The 20,288-nt window shown below is 41.5% G+C and overlaps 1 protein-coding gene across 1 annotated transcript in view; it reads left to right on the forward strand.

The window, feature by feature from the left end:
• Positions 1 to 13,029, forward strand: part of LOC127916474 (catenin delta-2-like) — a 660,130-nt gene extending 647,101 nt beyond the window's left edge. Inside the window, exons 23-25 of the mRNA XM_052498259.1 lie at positions 4,689 to 4,820; positions 5,331 to 5,407; positions 12,466 to 13,029. Coding sequence (XP_052354219.1) covers positions 4,689 to 4,820; positions 5,331 to 5,407; positions 12,466 to 12,780 — 524 coding nt within the window. The 3' untranslated portion in view covers positions 12,781 to 13,029. The remainder of the gene's footprint in view (positions 1 to 4,688; positions 4,821 to 5,330; positions 5,408 to 12,465) is intronic.
• Positions 13,030 to 20,288: the final 7,259 nt, after the last annotated feature.

Raw genomic sequence — 20,288 nt, forward strand, 5'->3', positions numbered from 1 at the left:
CAGACAAGGCAGGTGGAAGAACAGAATGTAGACATTTGGAATGACAAAATGTACTCCAAGTAGTAACCCTCCCGGTGCTCCAGTCAATCTGTGGGTTGTGTAGTTTTAACAATGGATGGCCCAGAACCAGAGGAGAACAGGGACTGTCGATTATGTGGAAACTGATCTTTTCTTGGTGATTACCAGAGAGACGCAGGATGACTGGAACGGTTCTCACAGACATGGGAGAGAAGCTTACCATTGAGAGCGTAGGCATCAAGAGGTGAATTAAGAGGAACCGCGTCCGGGCCCAACTGGTTGACAACACCTCGGTCCAGAAAGCTCTCGTCGGCACCTGAATCTATAAGAGCAGCTAGAGGAAAAGCCTGACTCTACCACACAAGGTTGGCCTGGTTGTCCTGGTCTGGTGGAAGATGGGCAGACAATTTGACCCAATAGTATTTTCCCCATATCACCCGAGCCTATTCTTACTGGATGCAGGGAACAAGTGGAAACCAGGTGGCCAACCTCACCACAGTATAGACAGCTCCTGGTATGGACACGCCTCTGCCTCTCCTCTGGAGATAGACGGGTACGGCCGAGCTGCATGGGTTCAGGTTCAGAACATGCCTGGGGTTGGGATACAGTCTGAGTGAGTGAGTTCATGAATGCCTCCTGAAGAGGCTCCTCATCCCAGCCGCTCTCTGCTGCGAGGGTGCGGGACTCACATGCCATTTCAGCAACTATCTGGGAGCCTTGACGGAGGGACAGGAGTCGTTTAGCAGCGTCATTTCCGCAAACTGGGTGGTCAAAAATCTTCCTCATCTCCTCTGTGAATCTACTATAGGAGAACAAATGGGTGACTGTCTCTCCCACACAGCAGTGGCCCAGGAAAGCGTTGCTCCACAGAGGCAACCAATCAAAAACATAATCTTAGCTCGTTCACTAGCATAAGAGTAGGGCTGTTGCTCGAGATTACCATCGTAGCGCTCTGGAGTAGGAACAAACGGCTCCCGGGTGGAGAGGAGGGACTTTGGACAGGTTGTGGAGGCTGAGGTTGGAGTGTGCTGGGTTGGGACAGGTTGTGGAGGCTGAGGTTGGAGTGTGCTGGGTTGGGTTGGGACAGGTTGTGGAAGCTGAGGTTGGAGTGTGCTGGGTTGGTGTCAGGTTGTGGAGGCTGAGGTTGGAGTGTGCTGGGTTGGGACAGGGTAAACAGGTCTGGAGGGGAATCCAAGGGAGTGGTGGTGTGGTGAGTCCAGAACAGGGTAGCAGGGTGGTGAGATGTGGAACAGGAGCCATAGTCAGGGTGGGAAAATGAGCAAAGATTACGATCTGGCAGAGTGGAAGTGGCAGAACTGAGTATTTGCAGAGGTCTTGAGAGAGAGAGAGAGAGAGAGAGAGAGTGTGAGAGAGAGAGTGTGAGAGAGAGAGAGAGTGTGAGAGAGATAGAGAGAGAGAGAGAGAGAGAGAGAGAGAGAGAGAGAGAGAGAGAGAGAGAGAGAGAGAGAGAGAGAGAGAGAGAGAGAGGGAGAGGGAGAGAGAGAGAGAGAGAGAGAGAGAGAGAGAGAGAGAGAGAGAGAGAGTGTGTACTGGGGGAATGGCTGCAGGTCAAGCAGACACCGGATGACCACTAGGGGCTGTGTCAGGAGCAGATGTGACATTAACTGAACTGGGGTTACCAGTGAGTGTGTGTTTGTCTGTGCAACATTTCTGAGTGCCTGGGCGCTCAGTGTACCATGCTAATAGCACTCAGACCTGGTCTCCGGGGATAACCAGATCTAGCAGTGAAGGGTGTTCTGTTACAGTATTAATGAACCGTTTAACAGAGTTGTCTTAAACATTCCTCTCCACTCTTCTCCTGTCCTCTGTTGTTTTAGTAATGTAAGTTGTGTATGTTTCTGTTCGGTTGAACCTGCTATTTAAAAGTCTTCTATGATCTGGTCGGTTTAATAAAGTGCAGGTTAGCAGTATATATAATGTGTGAAGTACGTACTTGATAAGAGTGTGTAGGTAAGCAGTATTATAGACTGTAGTGTGTCGGTAAACAGCATTATAGACTGTAGTGTGCAGGTAAACATTATTATAGACAAGTATTATAGACTGTAGTGTGTAGGTAAACAGTATTATAGACCTTACTGTGTAGGTAAACAGTAGTATAGACTGTAGTGTGTAGGTAAACTGCATTATAGACCATAGTATGTAGGTAAACAGTAGTATAGACTGTAGTGTGTAGGTAAACAGCATTATAGACCGTAGTATGTAGGTAAACAGTAGTATAGACTGTAGTGTCTGGGTAAACAGTATTATAGACCAGTATTATAGACCTTACTGTGTAGGTAAACAGTAGTATAGACTGTAGTGTCTGGGTAAGCAGTATTATAGACCAGTATTACAGACCTTACTGTGTAGGTAAACAGTAGTATAGACTGTAGTGTCTGGGTAAACACTATTATAGACCAGTATTATAGACCTTACTGTGTAGGTAAACAGCATTATAGACTGTAATTTGTAGGTAAACAGCATTATAGACTGTAATGTGTAGGTAAACAGTATTATAGACTTTACTGTGTAGGTAAACAGCATTATAGACCTTACTGTGTAGGTAAACAGCATTATAGACCAGTATTTTAGACTGTAGTGTGTAGGTAAACAGTATTATATACTGTAGTGTGTAGGTAAACAGCATTATAGACTGTAGTGTCTGGGTGAAAAGTATTATAGACCAGTATTATAGACCTTACTGTGTAGGTAAACAGCATTATAGACTGTAGTGTGCAGGTAAACAGCATTATAGACCTTACTGTGTAGGTAAACAGCATTATAGACGGTAGTGTGTAGGTAAACAGCATTATAGACTGTAGTGTGCAGGTAAACAGCATTATAGACTAGTGTGTAGGTAAACAGTATTATAGACCTTACTGTGTAGGTAAACAGCATTATAGACCTTACTGTGTAGGTAAACAGCATTATAGACTGTAGTGTGTAGGTAAACAGCATTATAGACTGTAGTGTGCAGGTAAACAGCATTATAGACCTTATTGTGTAGGTAAACAGCATTATATACTGTAGTGTGTAGGTAAACAGCATTATAGACCTTACTGTGTAGGTAAACAGCATTATAGACTGTAGTGTGTAGGTAAACAGCATTATAGACCTTACTGTGTAGGTAAACAGCATTAAAGACTGTAGTGTGTAGGTAAACAGCATTATAGACCTTACTGTGTAGGTAAACAGCATTATAGACCTTACTGTGTAGGTAAACAGCATTATAGACTGTAGTGTGTAGGTAAACAGCATTATAGACTGTAGTGTGTAGGTAAACAGCATTATAGACTGTAGTGTGCAGGTAAACAGCATTATATACCTTACTGTGTAGGTAAACAGCATTATATACTGTAGTGTGTAGGTAAACAGCATTATAGACCTTACTGTGTAGGTAAACAGCATTATAGACTGTAGTGTGTAGGTAAACAGCATTATAGACCTTACTATGTAGGTAAACAGCATTATAGACCTTACTGTGTAGGTAAACAGCATTATAGACCTTACTGTGTAGGTAAACAGCATTATAGACTGTAGTGTGCAGGTAAACAGCATTATAGACCTTACTGTGTAGGTAAACAGCATTATAGACCTTACTGTGTAGGTAAACAGCATTATAGACTGTAGTGTGTAGGTAAACAGTATTATAGACTGTAGTGTGTAGGTAAACAGCATTATAGACCTTACTGTGTAGGTAAACAGCATTATAGACTGTAGTGTGTAGGTAAACAGTATTATAGACTGTAGTGTGTAGGTAAACAGCATTATAGACTGTAGTGTGTAGGTAAACAGCATTATAGACCAGTATTATATACTGTAGTGTGTAGGTAAACAGTATTATAGACCAGTATTATATACTGTAGTGTGTAGGTAAACAGCATTATAGACTGTAGTGTGTAGGTAAACAGTATTATAGACCTTACTGTGTAGGTAAACAGCATTATAGACTGTAGTGTGTCGGTAAACAGTATTATAGACCAGTATTATAGACTGTAGTGTGTAGGTAAACAGCATTATAGACTGCAGTGTGTAGGTATGCAGTATTATAGACCAGTATTGTAGACCTTACCGTGTAGGTAAACAGTATTATAGACTGTAGTGTGTAGGTAAACAGTATTATAGACTGTAGTGTGTAGGGAAACAGTATTATAGACTGTAGTTTGTAGGTAAACAGTATTATAAAGTGTAGTATCTGGGTGAACAGTATTATAGACCAGTATTATAGACTGTAGTGTGCAGGTAAACAGTATTATAGACTTTAATATTATAGACTGTAGTGTGTAGGTAAGCATTTTCAGGGGACTGTAATTGGGCCTGTGTGTGTGTGTGTGTGTGTGTGTGTGTGTGTGTGTGTGTGTGTGTGTGTGTGTGTGTGTGTGTGTGTGTGTGTGTGTGTGTGTGTGTGTGTGTGTGTGTGTGTGTGTGATTAAGCGTGATCAGGGGATTACTGTGTGCTACTATGGCAGGATACGACCTTCATGCTGTCACACTAAACACACCTAATGATGAATTGTGTGTGTGTGTGTGTGTGTGTGTGTGTGTGTGTGTGTGTGTGTGTGTGTGTGTGTGTGTGTGTGTGTGTGTGTGTGTGTGTGTGTGTGTGTGTGTGTGTGTGTGTGTGTGTGTGTGTGTGTGTGTGTGTGTGTGTGTGTGTGTGTGTGTTACAGTTAGCGCACCGGCCTCTCCCAGAGAGATGATGAGTATGAAAGAACGCAAAACCGAATACGACTCCACAGCAACCAACGCAGGTTTCCACGACAACGAAGGAGAGCACACCTCCCGAAAAGACACCATGGCAGGTGTGTGTGTGAAGGAGAGAGAAATTACAGACTATTACTTTCTATCTATATATTCTCACTCTCCCCCTCCCTCTAACTCTCTCCACTCTCTCTCTCTGTCTGACACCCTCTCTCTCTCATTCCCTCTGTCTGACACCCCCTCTCTTTCTCTCTGACAACCCCCCTCTCTCCCCCTTTTTCTCACCCCCTGTCTGTCACCCTCCCTCTATCTCCCCCTCTACCCCCCCTCTCTCTCTCTCTCCTCTTTCTCTGTCTGACAACCTCGCTCTCTCTCCCCCTCTACCCCCCCTCTCTCTCTCTCCTCTTTCTCTGTCTGTCACCCTCCCTCTATCTCCCCCTCTACCCCCCCCCTCTCTCTCTCTCTCCTCTTTCTCTGTCTGTCACCCTCCCTCTCTCTCCCCCTCTACCCCCCTCTCTCTCCCCCTCTTCCCCCCCTCCCTCTCTCTCCCCCTCTACCCCCCCTCTCTCTCTCCTCTTTTTCTGTCTGACAACCTCGCTCTCTTCTTTCAGTCAGAATCTCCTGTGGAACATCCACGTTGTTCCGGAACTCTTATGTTACTACTAATGACGAGATCGAACACAACCAGGTGAGCTACACCACACACACTACTAATATTATAACACAACCAGGTGAGCTACACCACACACACTACTAATATTATAACACAACCAGGTGAGCTACACCACACACACTACTAATATTATAACACAACCAGGTGAGCTACACCACACACACTAGCTACACCACACACACTACTAATATTATTATAACACAACCAGGTGAGCTACACCACACACACTACTAATATTATAACACAACCAGGTGAGCTACACCACACACACTACTAATATTATAACACAACCAGGTGAGCTACACCACACACACTACTAATATTATAACACAACCAGGTGAGCTACACCACACACACTACTAATATTATAACACAACCAGGTGAGCTACACCACACACACTACTAATATTATAACACAACCAGGTGAGCTACACCACACACACTACTAATATTATAACACAACCAGGTGAGCTACACCACACACACTACTAATATTATAACACAACCAGGTGAGCTACACCACACACACTACTAATATTATAACACAACCAGGTGAGCTACACCACACACACTACTAATATTATAACACAACCAGGTGAGCTACACCACACACACTACTAATATTATAACACAACCAGGTGAGCTACACCACACACACTACTAATATTATAACACAACCAGGTGAGCTACACCACACACACACTACTAATATTATAACACAACCAGGTGAGCTACACCACACACACTACTAATATTATAACACAACCAGGTGAGCTACACCACACACACTACTAATATTATAACACAACCAGGTGAGCTACACCACACACACACTAATATTATAACACAACCAGGTGAGCTACACCACACACACTACTAATATTATAACACAACCAGGTGAGCTACACCACACACACTACTAATATTATAACACAACCAGGTGAGCTACACCACACACACTACTAATATTATAACACAACCAGGTGAGCTACACCACACACACTACTAATATTATAACACAACCAGGTGAGCTACACCACACACACTACTAATATTATAACACAACCAGGTGAGCTACACCACACACACTACTAATATTATAACACAACCAGGTGAGCTACACCACACACACTACTAATATTATAACACAACCAGGTGAGCTACACCACACACACTACTAATATTATGAGCTACACCACACACACCACTAAACACAACCAGGTGAGCTACACCACACACACTACTAATATTATAACACAACCAGGTGAGCTACACCACACACACTACTAATATTATAACACAACCAGGTGAGCTACACCACACACACTACTAATATTATAACACAACCAGGTGAGCTACACCACACACACTACTAATATTATAACACAACCAGGTGAGCTACACCACACACACTACTAATATTATAACACAACCAGGTGAGCTACACCACACACACTACTAATATTATAACACAACCAGGTGAGCTACACCACACACACTACTAATATTATAACACAACCAGGTGAGCTACACCACACACACTACTAATATTATAACACAACCAGGTGAGCTACACCACACACACTACTAATATTATAACACAACCAGGTGAGCTACACCACACACACTACTAATATTATAACACAACCAGGTGAGCTACCACACACACTACTAATATTATAACACAACCAGGTGAGCTACACCACACACACTACTTATATAACACAACCAGGTGAGCTACACCACACACACTACTAATATTATAACACAACCAGGTGAGCTACACCACACACACTACTAATATTATAACACAACCAGGTGAGCTACACCACACACACTACTAATATTATAACACAACCAGGTGAGCTACACCACACACACTACTAATATTATAACACAACCAGGTGAGCTACACCACACACACTACTAATATTATAACACAACCAGGTGAGCTACACCACACACACTACTAATATTATAACACAACCAGGTGAGCTACACCACACACACTACTAATATTATAACACAACCAGGTGAGCTACACCACACACACTACTAATATTATAACACAACCAGGTGAGCTACACCACACACACTACTAATATTATAACACAACCAGGTGAGCTACACCACACACACTACTAATATTATAACACAACCAGGTGAGCTACACCACACACACTACTAATATTATAACACAACCAGGTGAGCTACACCACACACACTACTAATATTATAACACAACCAGGTGAGCTACACCACACACACTACTAATATTATAACACAACCAGGTGAGCTACACCACACACACTACTAATATTATAACACAACCAGGTGAGCTGACACCACACACACTACTAATATTATAACACAACCAGGTGAGCTACACCACACACACTACTAATATTATAACACAACCAGGTGAGCTACACCACACACACTACTAATATTATAACACAACCAGGTGAGCTACACCACACACACTACTAATATTATAACACAACCAGGTGAGCTACACCACACACACTACTAATATTATAACACAACCAGGTGAGCTACACCACACACACTACTAATATTATAACACAACCAGGTGAGCTACACCACACACACTACTAATATTATAACACAACCAGGTGAGCTACACCACACACACTACTAATATTATAACACAACCAGGTGAGCTACACCACACACACTACTAATATTATAACACAACCAGGTGAGCTACACACACACACTACTAATATTATAACACAACCAGGTGAGCTACACACACACACTACTAATATTATAACACAACCAGGTGAGCTACACCACACACACTACTAATATTATAACACAACCAGGTGAGCTACACCACACACACTACTAATATTATAACACAACCAGGTGAGCTACACCACACACACTACTAATATTATAACACAACCAGGTGAGCTACACCACACACACTACTAATATTATAACACAACCAGGTGAGCTACACCACACACACTACTAATATTATAACACAACCAGGTGAGCTACACCACACACACTACTAATATTATAACACAACCAGGTGAGCTACACCACACACACTACTAATATTATAACACAACCAGGTGAGCTACACCACACACACTACTAATATTATAACACAACCAGGTGAGCTACACCACACACACTACTAATATTATAACACAACCAGGTGAGCTACACCACACACACTACTAATATTATAACACAACCAGGTGAGCTACACCACACACACTACTAATATTATAACACAACCAGGTGAGCTACACCACACACACTACTAATATTATAACACAACCAGGTGAGCTACACCACACACACTACTAATATTATAACACACACACTACTAATATTATAACACAACCAGGTGAGCTACACCACACACACTACTAATATTATAACACACACACTACTAATATTATAACACAACCAGGTGAGCTACACCACACACACTACTAATATTATAACACAACCAGGTGAGCTACACCACACACACTACTAATATTATAACACAACCAGGTGAGCTACACCACACACACTACTAATATTATAACACAACCAGGTGAGCTACACCACACACACTACTAATATTATAACACAACCAGGTGAGCTACACCACACACACTACTGATATTATAACACAACCAGGTGAGCTACACCACACACACTACTAATATTATAACACAACCAGGTGAGCTACACCACACACACTACTAATATTATAACACAACCAGGTGAGCTACACCACACACACTACTAATATTATAACACAACCAGGTGAGCTACACCACACACACTACTAATATTATAACACAACCAGGTGAGCTACACCACACACACTATAATATTATAACACAACCAGGTGAGCTACACCACACACACTACTAATATTATGACACAACCAGGTGAGCTACACCACACACACTACTAATATTATAACACAACCAGGTGAGCTACACCACACACACTACTAATATTATAACACACACACTTCTAATATTATAACCAGGTGACACACACACTACTAATATTATAACACAACCAGGTGAGCTACACCACACACACTACTAATATTATAACACAACCAGGTGAGCTTACTAATATTATAACACACACACTACTAATATTATAACACAACCAGGTGAGCTACACCACACACACTACTAATATTATAACACAACCAGGTGAGCTACACCACACACACTACTAATATTATAACACAACCAGGTGAGCTACACCACACACACTACTAATATTATAACACACACACTTCTAATATTATAACACACACACTACTAATATTATAACACACACACTACTAATATTATAACACAACCAGGTGAGCTACACCACACACACTACTAATATTACACAACACGCACACTTCTAATATTATAACACACACACTTCTAATATTATAACACACACACTTCTAATATTATAACACACACACTACTAATATTACACAACACACACACACACACACGAATACATACATACACACACACAAACAAACACACACACACACACATACACACACACGTACATTCTGTCACGTTCGTTGTTGGAATGAGCAGACCAAGGCGCAGCGTGCGTAGAGTTTCACATATTTTAATAAATTGAGACTCAATCAAAAACAAACAAGCACAAACTAAATGTGGCGTTCTGGGCTGCTCACAGGCAGCTACACAAAAACAAGGTCCCACAAAAACCAAAGGTGGAAAAAAGGCTGCCTAAGTATGATCCCCAATCAGAGACAACGATAGACAGCTGCCTCTGATTGGGAACCATACCAGGCCAACAAAGAAATAGAGAAACTAGAATGCCCACCCAAATCACAACCTGACCTAACCAAATAGAGAAATAAAAAGGCTCTCTAAGGTCAGGGCGTGACACATACAGTTGAAGTCGGAAGTTTACATACTCCTTAGCCAAACACATTTAAACTCAGTTTTTCACATTTCCTGACATTGAATCCTAGTAAAGATTCCCTGTATTAGGTCAGTTAGGATCATCACTTTAGTTTAAGAATGTGAAATGTCAGAATAATAGAAGAGAGAATGATTTCTTTCAGCTTTTATTTCTTTCATCACATTCCCAGTGGGCTAAAAGTTTACATGCAGTCAATTAGTATTTGGTAGCATTGCCTTTAAATTGTTTAACTTGCTTGGGTCAAACATTTTGGGCAGCCTTCCACAAGCTTCCCACAATAAGTTGGGTGAATTCTGGCCCATTCCTCCTGACAGCTGGTGTAACTGAGTCAGGTTTGTAGGCCTCCTTGCTCGCACACGCTTTTTCCATTCTGCCCACAACTTTTATACAGGATTGAGGTCATGGCTTTGTGATGGCCACTCCAATACCTTGACTTTGTTGTCCTTAAGCCATTTTGCCACAACTTTGAAAGTATGCTTGGGGTCATTGTCCCTTTGGGAGACCCATTTGCGACCAAGCTTTAACTTCCTGACTGATGTCTTGAGATGTTGCTTCAATATATCCACACAATATTCCTCTCTCATGATGTCATCTATTTTGTGAAGTGCACCAGTCCCTCCTGCAGCAAAGCACCCCCACAACATGATGCTACCACGGTTGGGGTGGTGTTCTTCGGCATGCAAGCCTCACACTTTTTCCTACAAACATAACGATGGTCTTTATGGCCAAACAGTTCTATTTTTGATTCATCAGACCAGAGGACATTTCTCCAAATAGCACAATCTTTGTCCCCATGTGCAGTTGCACACCGTAGTCATGCTCATTTATGGCAGTTTTTGAGCAGGTGCTTTGTCCTTGCTGAGCGGCCTTTCAGGTTATGTTGATATAGGACTCATTTTACTGTGGATATAGATACCTTTGTATGTTTTTCCTCCAGCATCTTCACAAGGTCATTTGCTGATTTTCTGGGATTGATTTGCACCTTTCACACCAAAGTACGTTCATCTCTAGGAGACAGATCACGTCTCCTTCCTGAGCGGTATGACGGCTGCGTGGTCCCATGGTGTTTATACTTGCACACTATTGTTTATATAGATGAACGTGGTACCTTTAAGCATTTCAAAATTGCTCCCAAGGATGAACCAGACTTGTGGAGGTCTGCACATTTTTTCTGAGGTCTTGGCTGATTTATTTTGATGTCAAGCAAAGAGGCATTGAGTTTGAAGGTAGGCCTTAAAATACATAGTCAGGTTCACCTCCAATTGACTCAAATGATGTCAATTAGCCTATCAGAAGCTTCTAAAGCCATGACATCATTTTCTGAAATTTTCCAAGCTGTTTATTAAAGGCACAGTCAACTTAGTGTATGTAAACTTCTGACCCACTGGAATTGTGATACCTTGAATTATAAGTGGAATAATCTGTCTGTCAACAATTGTTGGGAAGATTACTTGTGTCATGCACAAAGTAGATGTCCTTACCGACTTGCCAAAACTATAGTTTGTTAACAAGAAATTTGCTGCACGCACACACACACACACACACACACACACACACACACACACACACACACACACACACACACACACACACACACACACACACACACACACACATATACACAGACACAAACACATACGTATGCACACACACACACACACACATATACATATACACAGACGCACACACACATACATGCACACACACATACACACAACCACGCACCCACGCACACACATAAGTACACGCACATACAACACACACACACACATACAACACACACACGCACACATACAACACACACACACACAGACACATACACACACGCACACACACACAGACACACACAGATTTTTACGTCCCATCTTGTCGCCAAGTTACCTCCTTGGCATCTGGTGCCATGGTGATGGTTGTCACGGTTACGTCTTCAGGAAGGCGGAGGTTCTGATAAGCTCTGATGCCTTCTGGAATCTTCCCCACTGAACCCGCCGAAAATCTGAGATTGAAACCGTTGCAACATGAATCCATACCCTGCCCTTATCTAATTAATAAACCTTATATTTTAACCTCAGATAAAGTTAGACAGATTAAACAGCTCTGTGTTTTCACTTCCTTTCCAGATCCCTCCCCAGCCCATGGCCCCTCAGGCAGACTGCTCCTCTACACCCCTAAAAGACTACGACACGTTCCCTCCATCCCTCCCTCCCTCCTTCCCCCCTCCGCAGAACCCTGGCCGCATGCTGGATGACTCCTTCTTCGTGCCTCCAGATCAGCCCCTCCCCCAGCCCCCATCTCAGGCCGCCACGGACCTCCGGATGCACCTTGGCCTTAAGTCCACTGGCAACTATGTGGACTTCTACTCTGCATCCCGGCCCTACTCCGAACTCAACTACGAGACCAGCCACTACCCGGCTTCACCTGACTCCTGGGTCTAAAGACAGGAGTCACAACTTAACATGGGTCCTGGAGAGATACAGGCTGGTGTAGGGTTTAGCTCCAGCCCAACACTAACAAACAGCACACCTGCAAGGTGTAATGAACCATTGATTTGAGGATATTAGGTTTATTAGTGCTGGGCTGGAACAAAATCCTGCATAGTCCCGTAGCTCTCCAGGATTGAGAGTGAAGAACACTAGTGTAGAGTAAATAGGGGGTCCGAGGTTAATGTTAGTAACCAACGGCAAACAGGGATTGAAGGGGGTTAGGGGGTGCTAGGGGGTTGTGAGGGAATGAGGTGTGAAGAGAGACTGCGCATGTGCATGAATACCACAAGACATTTTGCCGCCAGTTCAGTTTGTTCAAAGCTTGTTCCACTGGGAAAGGGAGTTGGATAGATGTGTCTGAGAGAGAGAGAGAGAGAGAGAGAGAGAGAGAGAGAGAGAGAGAGAGAGAGAGAGAGAGAGAGAGAGAGAGAGAGAGAGAGAGAGAGAGAGAGAGAGAGAAAAGTCCTTGACAGAAGAAAAGAAAAATAAACAACTGAATGATGACGGAAGGCTTTTACCTCTTTGGAGTTGCATTGCTTGACTTTCAGAAAGAAGAAGGGGAATGGAGTGGAGTGGAGCGGAGTGGAGTGGAGTGGAGCGGAGTGGAGAAATGGAAGAGAGGAGTGTTTTTTGGCAAGTCGGGTGAAAAGTAACAGACCAGAGAAGGGGGGGAGAAGATGAGAGGAAAACACCAAGCACAAGACAGGACAGGATGTTTACAGGAAAAACAAGGGGTCAGCTTTCCACACGTTCATTTCATTGACTTCTGACTTATGTCAATCAAAGCTTGTACCTTTCTATGGAGTGTTGTCTGTTGAAGAAGAATCTTCCAGCCTTTTAGGTTTTTATTTTCACATCTTTTTTATTTGTACTTTTTGAAGTTGTGGATGTACAGTATTTTGGTGTACAGTACAGTACAGTACAGTACAGTGACAGTACAGTACAGTACAGTGACAGTACAGTACAGTAACAGTACAGTGACAGTACAGTACAGTACAGTACAGTGACAGTACAGTACAGTGACAGTACAGGACAGGACAGTACAGTGACAGTACAGGACAGTACAGTGACAGTACAGGACAGGACAGTACAGTGACAGTACAGTACAGTACAGTGACAGTACAGGACAGTGACAGTACAGTGACAGTACAGTACAGTGACAGTACAGTGACAGTGACAGTACAGTGACAGTACAGTGACAGGTACAGTGACAGTACAGTGACAGTACAGTACAGTACAGTGACAGTACAGGACAGTACAGGACAGGACAGTACAGTGACAGTACAGGACAGTACAGGACAGGACAGTACAGTGACAGTACAGGACAGTACAGGACAGTACAGTGACAGTACAGTGACAGTGACAGTACAGTGACAGTACAGTACAGTAACAGTACAGTGACAGTACAGTGACAGTACAGTACAGTGACAGTACAGTGACAGTACAGTGACAGTACAGTACAGTGACAGTGACAGTACAGTACAGTGACAGTACAGTACAGTGCCAGTACAGTGACAGTACAGAACAGTGACAGTACAGAACAGTACAGTGACAGTACATTACAGTGACAGTGACAGTACAATGACAGTACAGTGACAGTACAGTACAGTGACAGTGACAGTACAGTGACAGTACAGTACAGAACAGTACAGTACAGTGACAGTACAGTGACAGTACAATGACAGTACAGTGACAGTACAGTACAGTGACAGTGACAGTACAGTGACAGTACAGTACAGTGACAGTACAGTACAGTGACAGTACAGTACAGTGCCAGTACAGTACAGTACAGTACAGTGACAGTGCAGTGACAGTACAGTCCAGTGACAGTACAGTACAGTGACAGTACAGTACAGTGACAGTACAGTGACATTACAGTACAGTGACAGTACAGTGACAGTACAGTACAGTGACAGTGACAGTACAGTGACAGTACAGTGACAGTACAGTACAGTGACAGTACAGTGACAGTACAATGACAGTGACAGTGACAGTAACAGTACAGTGACAGTACAGTACAGTGACAGTACAGTGACAGTACAGTGACAGTACAGTACAGTACAGTGACAGTACAGTGACAGTACAGTGAAAGTACAGTACAGTCACAGTACAGTACAGTGACAGTACAGTGACAGTACAGTGACAGTACAGTACAGTGACCATACAGTGACAGTGACAGTACAGTGACAGTACAATGACAGTACAGTGACAGTACAATGACAGTACAGTGACAGTACAGTACAGTGACAGTACAGTACAGTGACAGTACAGTGACAGTACAGTAACAGTACAGTGACAGTACAGTGACAGTGACAGTACAGTGACAGTACAGTACAGTGACAGTACAGTGACAGTGACAGTACAGTGACAGTGACAGTACAGTGACAGTACAGTGACAGTACAGTGATAGTGACAGTACAGTGACAGTACAGTACAGTGACAGTACAGTAACAGTACAGTACAGTACAGTGACAGTGCAATGACAGTACAGTACAGTAACAGTACAGTACAGTACAGTGACAGTACAGTGACAGTACAGTGACAGTACAGTACAGTGACAGTGACAGTTGACCTGGATGGTATTGTGTATATTACACATCTCGTCACTGCCGACCGACCAGCTGACCGGCCACTGGATATTGTTTTCTAGTAACAGAATAGAGACTGAGAAGAAAACACTTCCCACTGGGCACACCACCTCATTTCAATGTGGATATTTGGTTCATATTTGGTTCAGACATTGATCAAGTGAGATTACAACCTATATTCACCCACTGAAAAAGACTGCCAATAGTTAGTTGAATGTCCAATGTGTTGTCACTGTGCTTTCAACCATCTAAAAGCACAACCAAATTCCAATGGAAAAACAATGTCTTATTTTTGGTTTAGTTGTCACAGTCTATCACTGTGCTTTCAACCATTTAAAAGCACAGCAAAGTTCAAATGGGAATATAATGTCAGATATTTTGTTTATTTATACAACCAATTCATGTGTAATCACTTATCACTGTGCTTCATCTCACTACATTACAAGTACATGTGCAAGTGATTAATACCGATTGAGATTCTACCAGATTATTACAACAACTGTGAAGATCTGCACAGACCTGCGACCACCTATACATGCTATCCTGATCACGCACGCTTTATATGATTACATAACAAGAAATGTATAGATACAGTAAAAAATGTAAATGTGGCCATTGGGTGTGTTACTCATTTTAAGGTTAAATGTTACATTAGTTTGTCAGATAGCCTTATCTTAAGACTTCTTACTGTCTTGCAAAAATAATATTGAATTGTGTTCTGTTGACCAAGCAATCAAATATCAACATTTATAGGAGATGTATCTACTGTTTGGATAGCTCCAGCTGACCCACTGGCTTCATCTTTAACTGGTGCTTTTGGTTGAGTTGGTGACATGAATCCAACATATCATTTGTAACTTGTCGACAAATTAACAGGCTATTTGTTATATTCAGGAGATGATGTTTAATTATGTTTGGTTGTCAACACAACCATATTTCAATATTTGAAGATGCATCTTCTGCTTGAATAGTTCCATCTGTGCCACTGAGACCGTGTTAAATCGGATCAGCTGTGGAAAAAAATCTGCTGTGAAAAGTTCTGATGTGATTGGTCAAAAAAACTATTAGTGAAAGACAGATCAGAATTGGGATGCCTGTGTAAATGCAATACAATTAGTGAAAGACAGATCAGAATTGGGATGCCTGTGTAAATGCAAATACAATTAGTGAAAGACAGATCAGAATTGGGATGCCTGTGTAAATGCAAATACAATTAGTGAAAGACAGATCAGAATTGGGATGCCTGTGTAAATGCACTACAATTAGTGAAAGACAGATCAGAATTGGGATGCCTGTGTAAATGCAAATACAATTAGTGAAAGACAGATCAGAATTGGGATGCCTGTGTAAATGCACTACAATTAGTGAAAGACAGATCAGAATTGGGATGCCTGTGTAAATGCAATACAATTAGTGAAAGACAGATCAGAATTGGGATGCCTGTGTAAATGCACTACAATTAGTGAAAGACAGATCAGAATTGGGATGCCTGTGTAAATGCACTACAATTAGTGAAAGACAGATCAGAATTGGGATGCCTGTGTAAATGCACTACAATTAGTGAAAGACAGATCAGAATTGGGATGCCTGTGTAAATGCAAATACAATTAGTGAAAGACAGATCAGAATTGGGATGCCTGTGTAAATGCACTACAATTAGTGAAAGACAGATCAGAATTGGGATGCCTGTGTAAATGCAAAATTAGTGAAAGACAGATCAGTTGGGATGGCTGTGTAAATGTACAATTAGTGAAAGACAGATCAGAATTGGGATGCCTGTGTAAATGCACTACAATTAGTGAAAACAGATCAGAATTGGGATGCCTGTGTAAATTCCAATTAGTGAAAGAAACAATTGGGATGCCTGTAAATTTTAGTGAAAGACAGTTTGGGTGTGTAAATGCACTACAATTAGTGAAAGACAGATCAGAATTGGGATGCCTGTGTAAATCACTACAATTAGTGAAAGACAGATCAGAATTGGGATGGCTGTGTAAATGCACTACAATTAGTGAAAGACAGATCAGAATTGGGATGGCTGTGTAAATGCACTACAATTAGTGAAAGACAGATCAGAATTGGGATGCCTGTGTAAATGCACTACAATTAGTGAAAGACAGATCAGAATTGGGATGCCTGTGTAAATGCACTACAATTAGTGAAAGACAGATCAGAATTGGGATGCCTGTGTAAATGCACTACAATTAGTGAAAGACAGATCAGAATTGGGATGGCTGTGTAAATGCACTACAATTAGTGAAAGACAGATCAGAATTGGGATTAAATGCACTACAATTAGTGAAAGACAGATCAGAATTGGGATGCCTGTGTAAATGCAATACAATTAGTGAAAGACAGATCAGAATTGGGATGGCTGTTAAATGCATTACAATTAGTGAAAGACAGATCAGAATTGGGATGCCTGTGTAAATGCACTACAATTAGTGAAAGACAGATCAGAATTGGGATGGCTGTGTAAATGCACTACAATTAGTGAAAGACAGATCAGAATTGGGATGGCTGTGTAAATGCACTACAATTAGTGAAAGACAGATCAGAATTGGGATGCCTGTGTAAATGCATACAATTAGTGAAAGACAGATCAGAATTGGGATGGCTGTGTAAATGCAAAATAATTGTGAAAGACAGATCAGAATTGGGATGGCTGTGTAAATGCACTACAATTAGTGAAAGACAGATCAGAATTGGGATGCCTGTGTAAATGCAAATACAATTAGTGAAAGACAGATCAGAATTGGGATGCCTGTGTAAATGCACTACAATTAGTGAAAGACAGATCAGAATTGGGATGCCTGTGTAAATGCACTACAATTAGTGAAAGACAGATCAGAATTGGGATGCCTGTGTAAATGCACTACAATTAGTGAAAGACAGATCAGAATTGGGATGCCTGTGTAAATGCAATACAATTAGTGAAAGACAGATCAGAATTGGGATGCCTGTGTAAATGCACTACAATTAGTGAAAGACAGATCAGAATTGGGATGCCTGTGTAAATGCACTACAATTAGTGAAAGACAGATCAGAATTGGGATGCCTGTGTAAATGCAAATACAATTAGTGAAAGACAGATCAGAATTGGGATGCCTGTGTAAATGCACTACAATTAGTGAAAGACAGATCAGCATCTGGGATGCCTGTGTTGAATAGTTCAGATCAGAATTGGGATGGCTGTGTAAATGCAAGACAATTAGTGAAAGACAGATCAGAATTGGGATGGCTGTGTAAAACTACAATTAGTGAAAGACAGATCAGAATTGGGATTGGTAAATGCAAATACAATTAGTGAAAGACAGATCAGAATTGGGATGCCTGTGTAAATGCAATACAATTAGTGAAAGACAGATCAGAATTGGGATGCCTGTGTAAATGCAAATACAATTAGTGAAAGACAGATCAGAATTGGGATGCCTGTGTAAATGCACTACAATTAGTGAAAGACAGATCAGAAGTGGGATGCCTGTGTAAATGCACTACAATTAGTGAAAGACAGATCAGAATTGGGATGCCTGTGTAAATGCAATACAATTAGTGAAAGACAAATCCGAATTGGGATGGCTGTGTAAATGCAGCGTGTCTTAGTTGGTCTTTAGTTCCAGGTTGCATACAAATAAATAACATCTCCACCTCACACCATAAATCAAAGTTTAAATAATATTAGTGAATCAAACTTGAAATGCACCCTAAATAACGTTTGATTTGATGTAGTCTGAGTTTTTAACTTGTTGGTTGAGATGGAGAAGTGAATCCAACATATCTGTAACGGTTCTTGTGTCGAAGGAGAGGCGGACCAAAACGTAGCGTGGTTATTATTCATGGTTCTTTAATAAAGAAACTATACATGAATAGACTAACAAAACCAAGAAATGTGCCAAAACCAAAACAGCCCTATCTGGTGCAGAGACAGACAGGAACAATCACCCACAAACCCCAACACCAAACAGGCTACCTAAATATGGTTCCCAATCAGAGACAATGACTAACACCTGCCTCTAATTGAGAACCATATCAGGCCAAACACAGAAACAGACAAACTAGACACACAACATAGAATGCCCACTCAGATCACACCCTGACCAAACAAAACATAGAACATACAAAGCAAACTATGGTCAGGGTGTGACAATATCAATCACTAATTAGTAGACGAACTGGAATTAAAGCCAAACTACTGTAGCTCAGATGGAACTATCCAAATAGAAGATACATTTCCTTCTAATGTTCATGGTTGCGTTGACAACTCAATATCATTATATTTGAAATCAACCAGAGCCTGAAACACTGGGCCTGTAGCATATCCATGTTTAGTTGAATTATGGGTTTCATTGAAACAACAGTTGTTGATGACGTTGTAAATGCTATATAGGCCTTATAGTAGTATAATTGATGGTATATTCGTGATATAGTATGGTCACATTTCAACTTTTGTGTCAAAACTACCCTTTGGAATGACTTTTCCACAAACACTGAATCTATTTGGTTTTTAATTGGAGATGTCTGAGCAGTTTTTGTCACGATAGCACATTGGCAGAAGTCAGTCACAAATGTTGTAGCTAAGCAGGGCTGGGCATGGTTAAAGCCCTGGATGGGAGACCAAACAGTAGCTGTAGGTTGATCAACTATCCAGTAGGAGGTGCTGCCCAGCCTGTTGCTTTTTTCTGATAGTGAATATAACAATTGAAGATCTGATGTTGTTTTAAAGGTACAAATTCAACATGTTTTATATAAGGTTTTTCTATGTTGAAATTTGGTTACCTGATGATATAATTCTGTGGTTGAAATTTCACCCTCAAAACAACAGTAATATTGATACTGTATTTTCCACATAGATTCCAAGTCACAATAAGTTGA

The sequence above is a fragment of the Oncorhynchus keta genome, chromosome 4 (assembly GCF_023373465.1).
Source record: "Oncorhynchus keta strain PuntledgeMale-10-30-2019 chromosome 4, Oket_V2, whole genome shotgun sequence".
In the NCBI taxonomy this organism is placed as follows: Eukaryota; Metazoa; Chordata; class Actinopteri; order Salmoniformes; family Salmonidae; genus Oncorhynchus; species Oncorhynchus keta.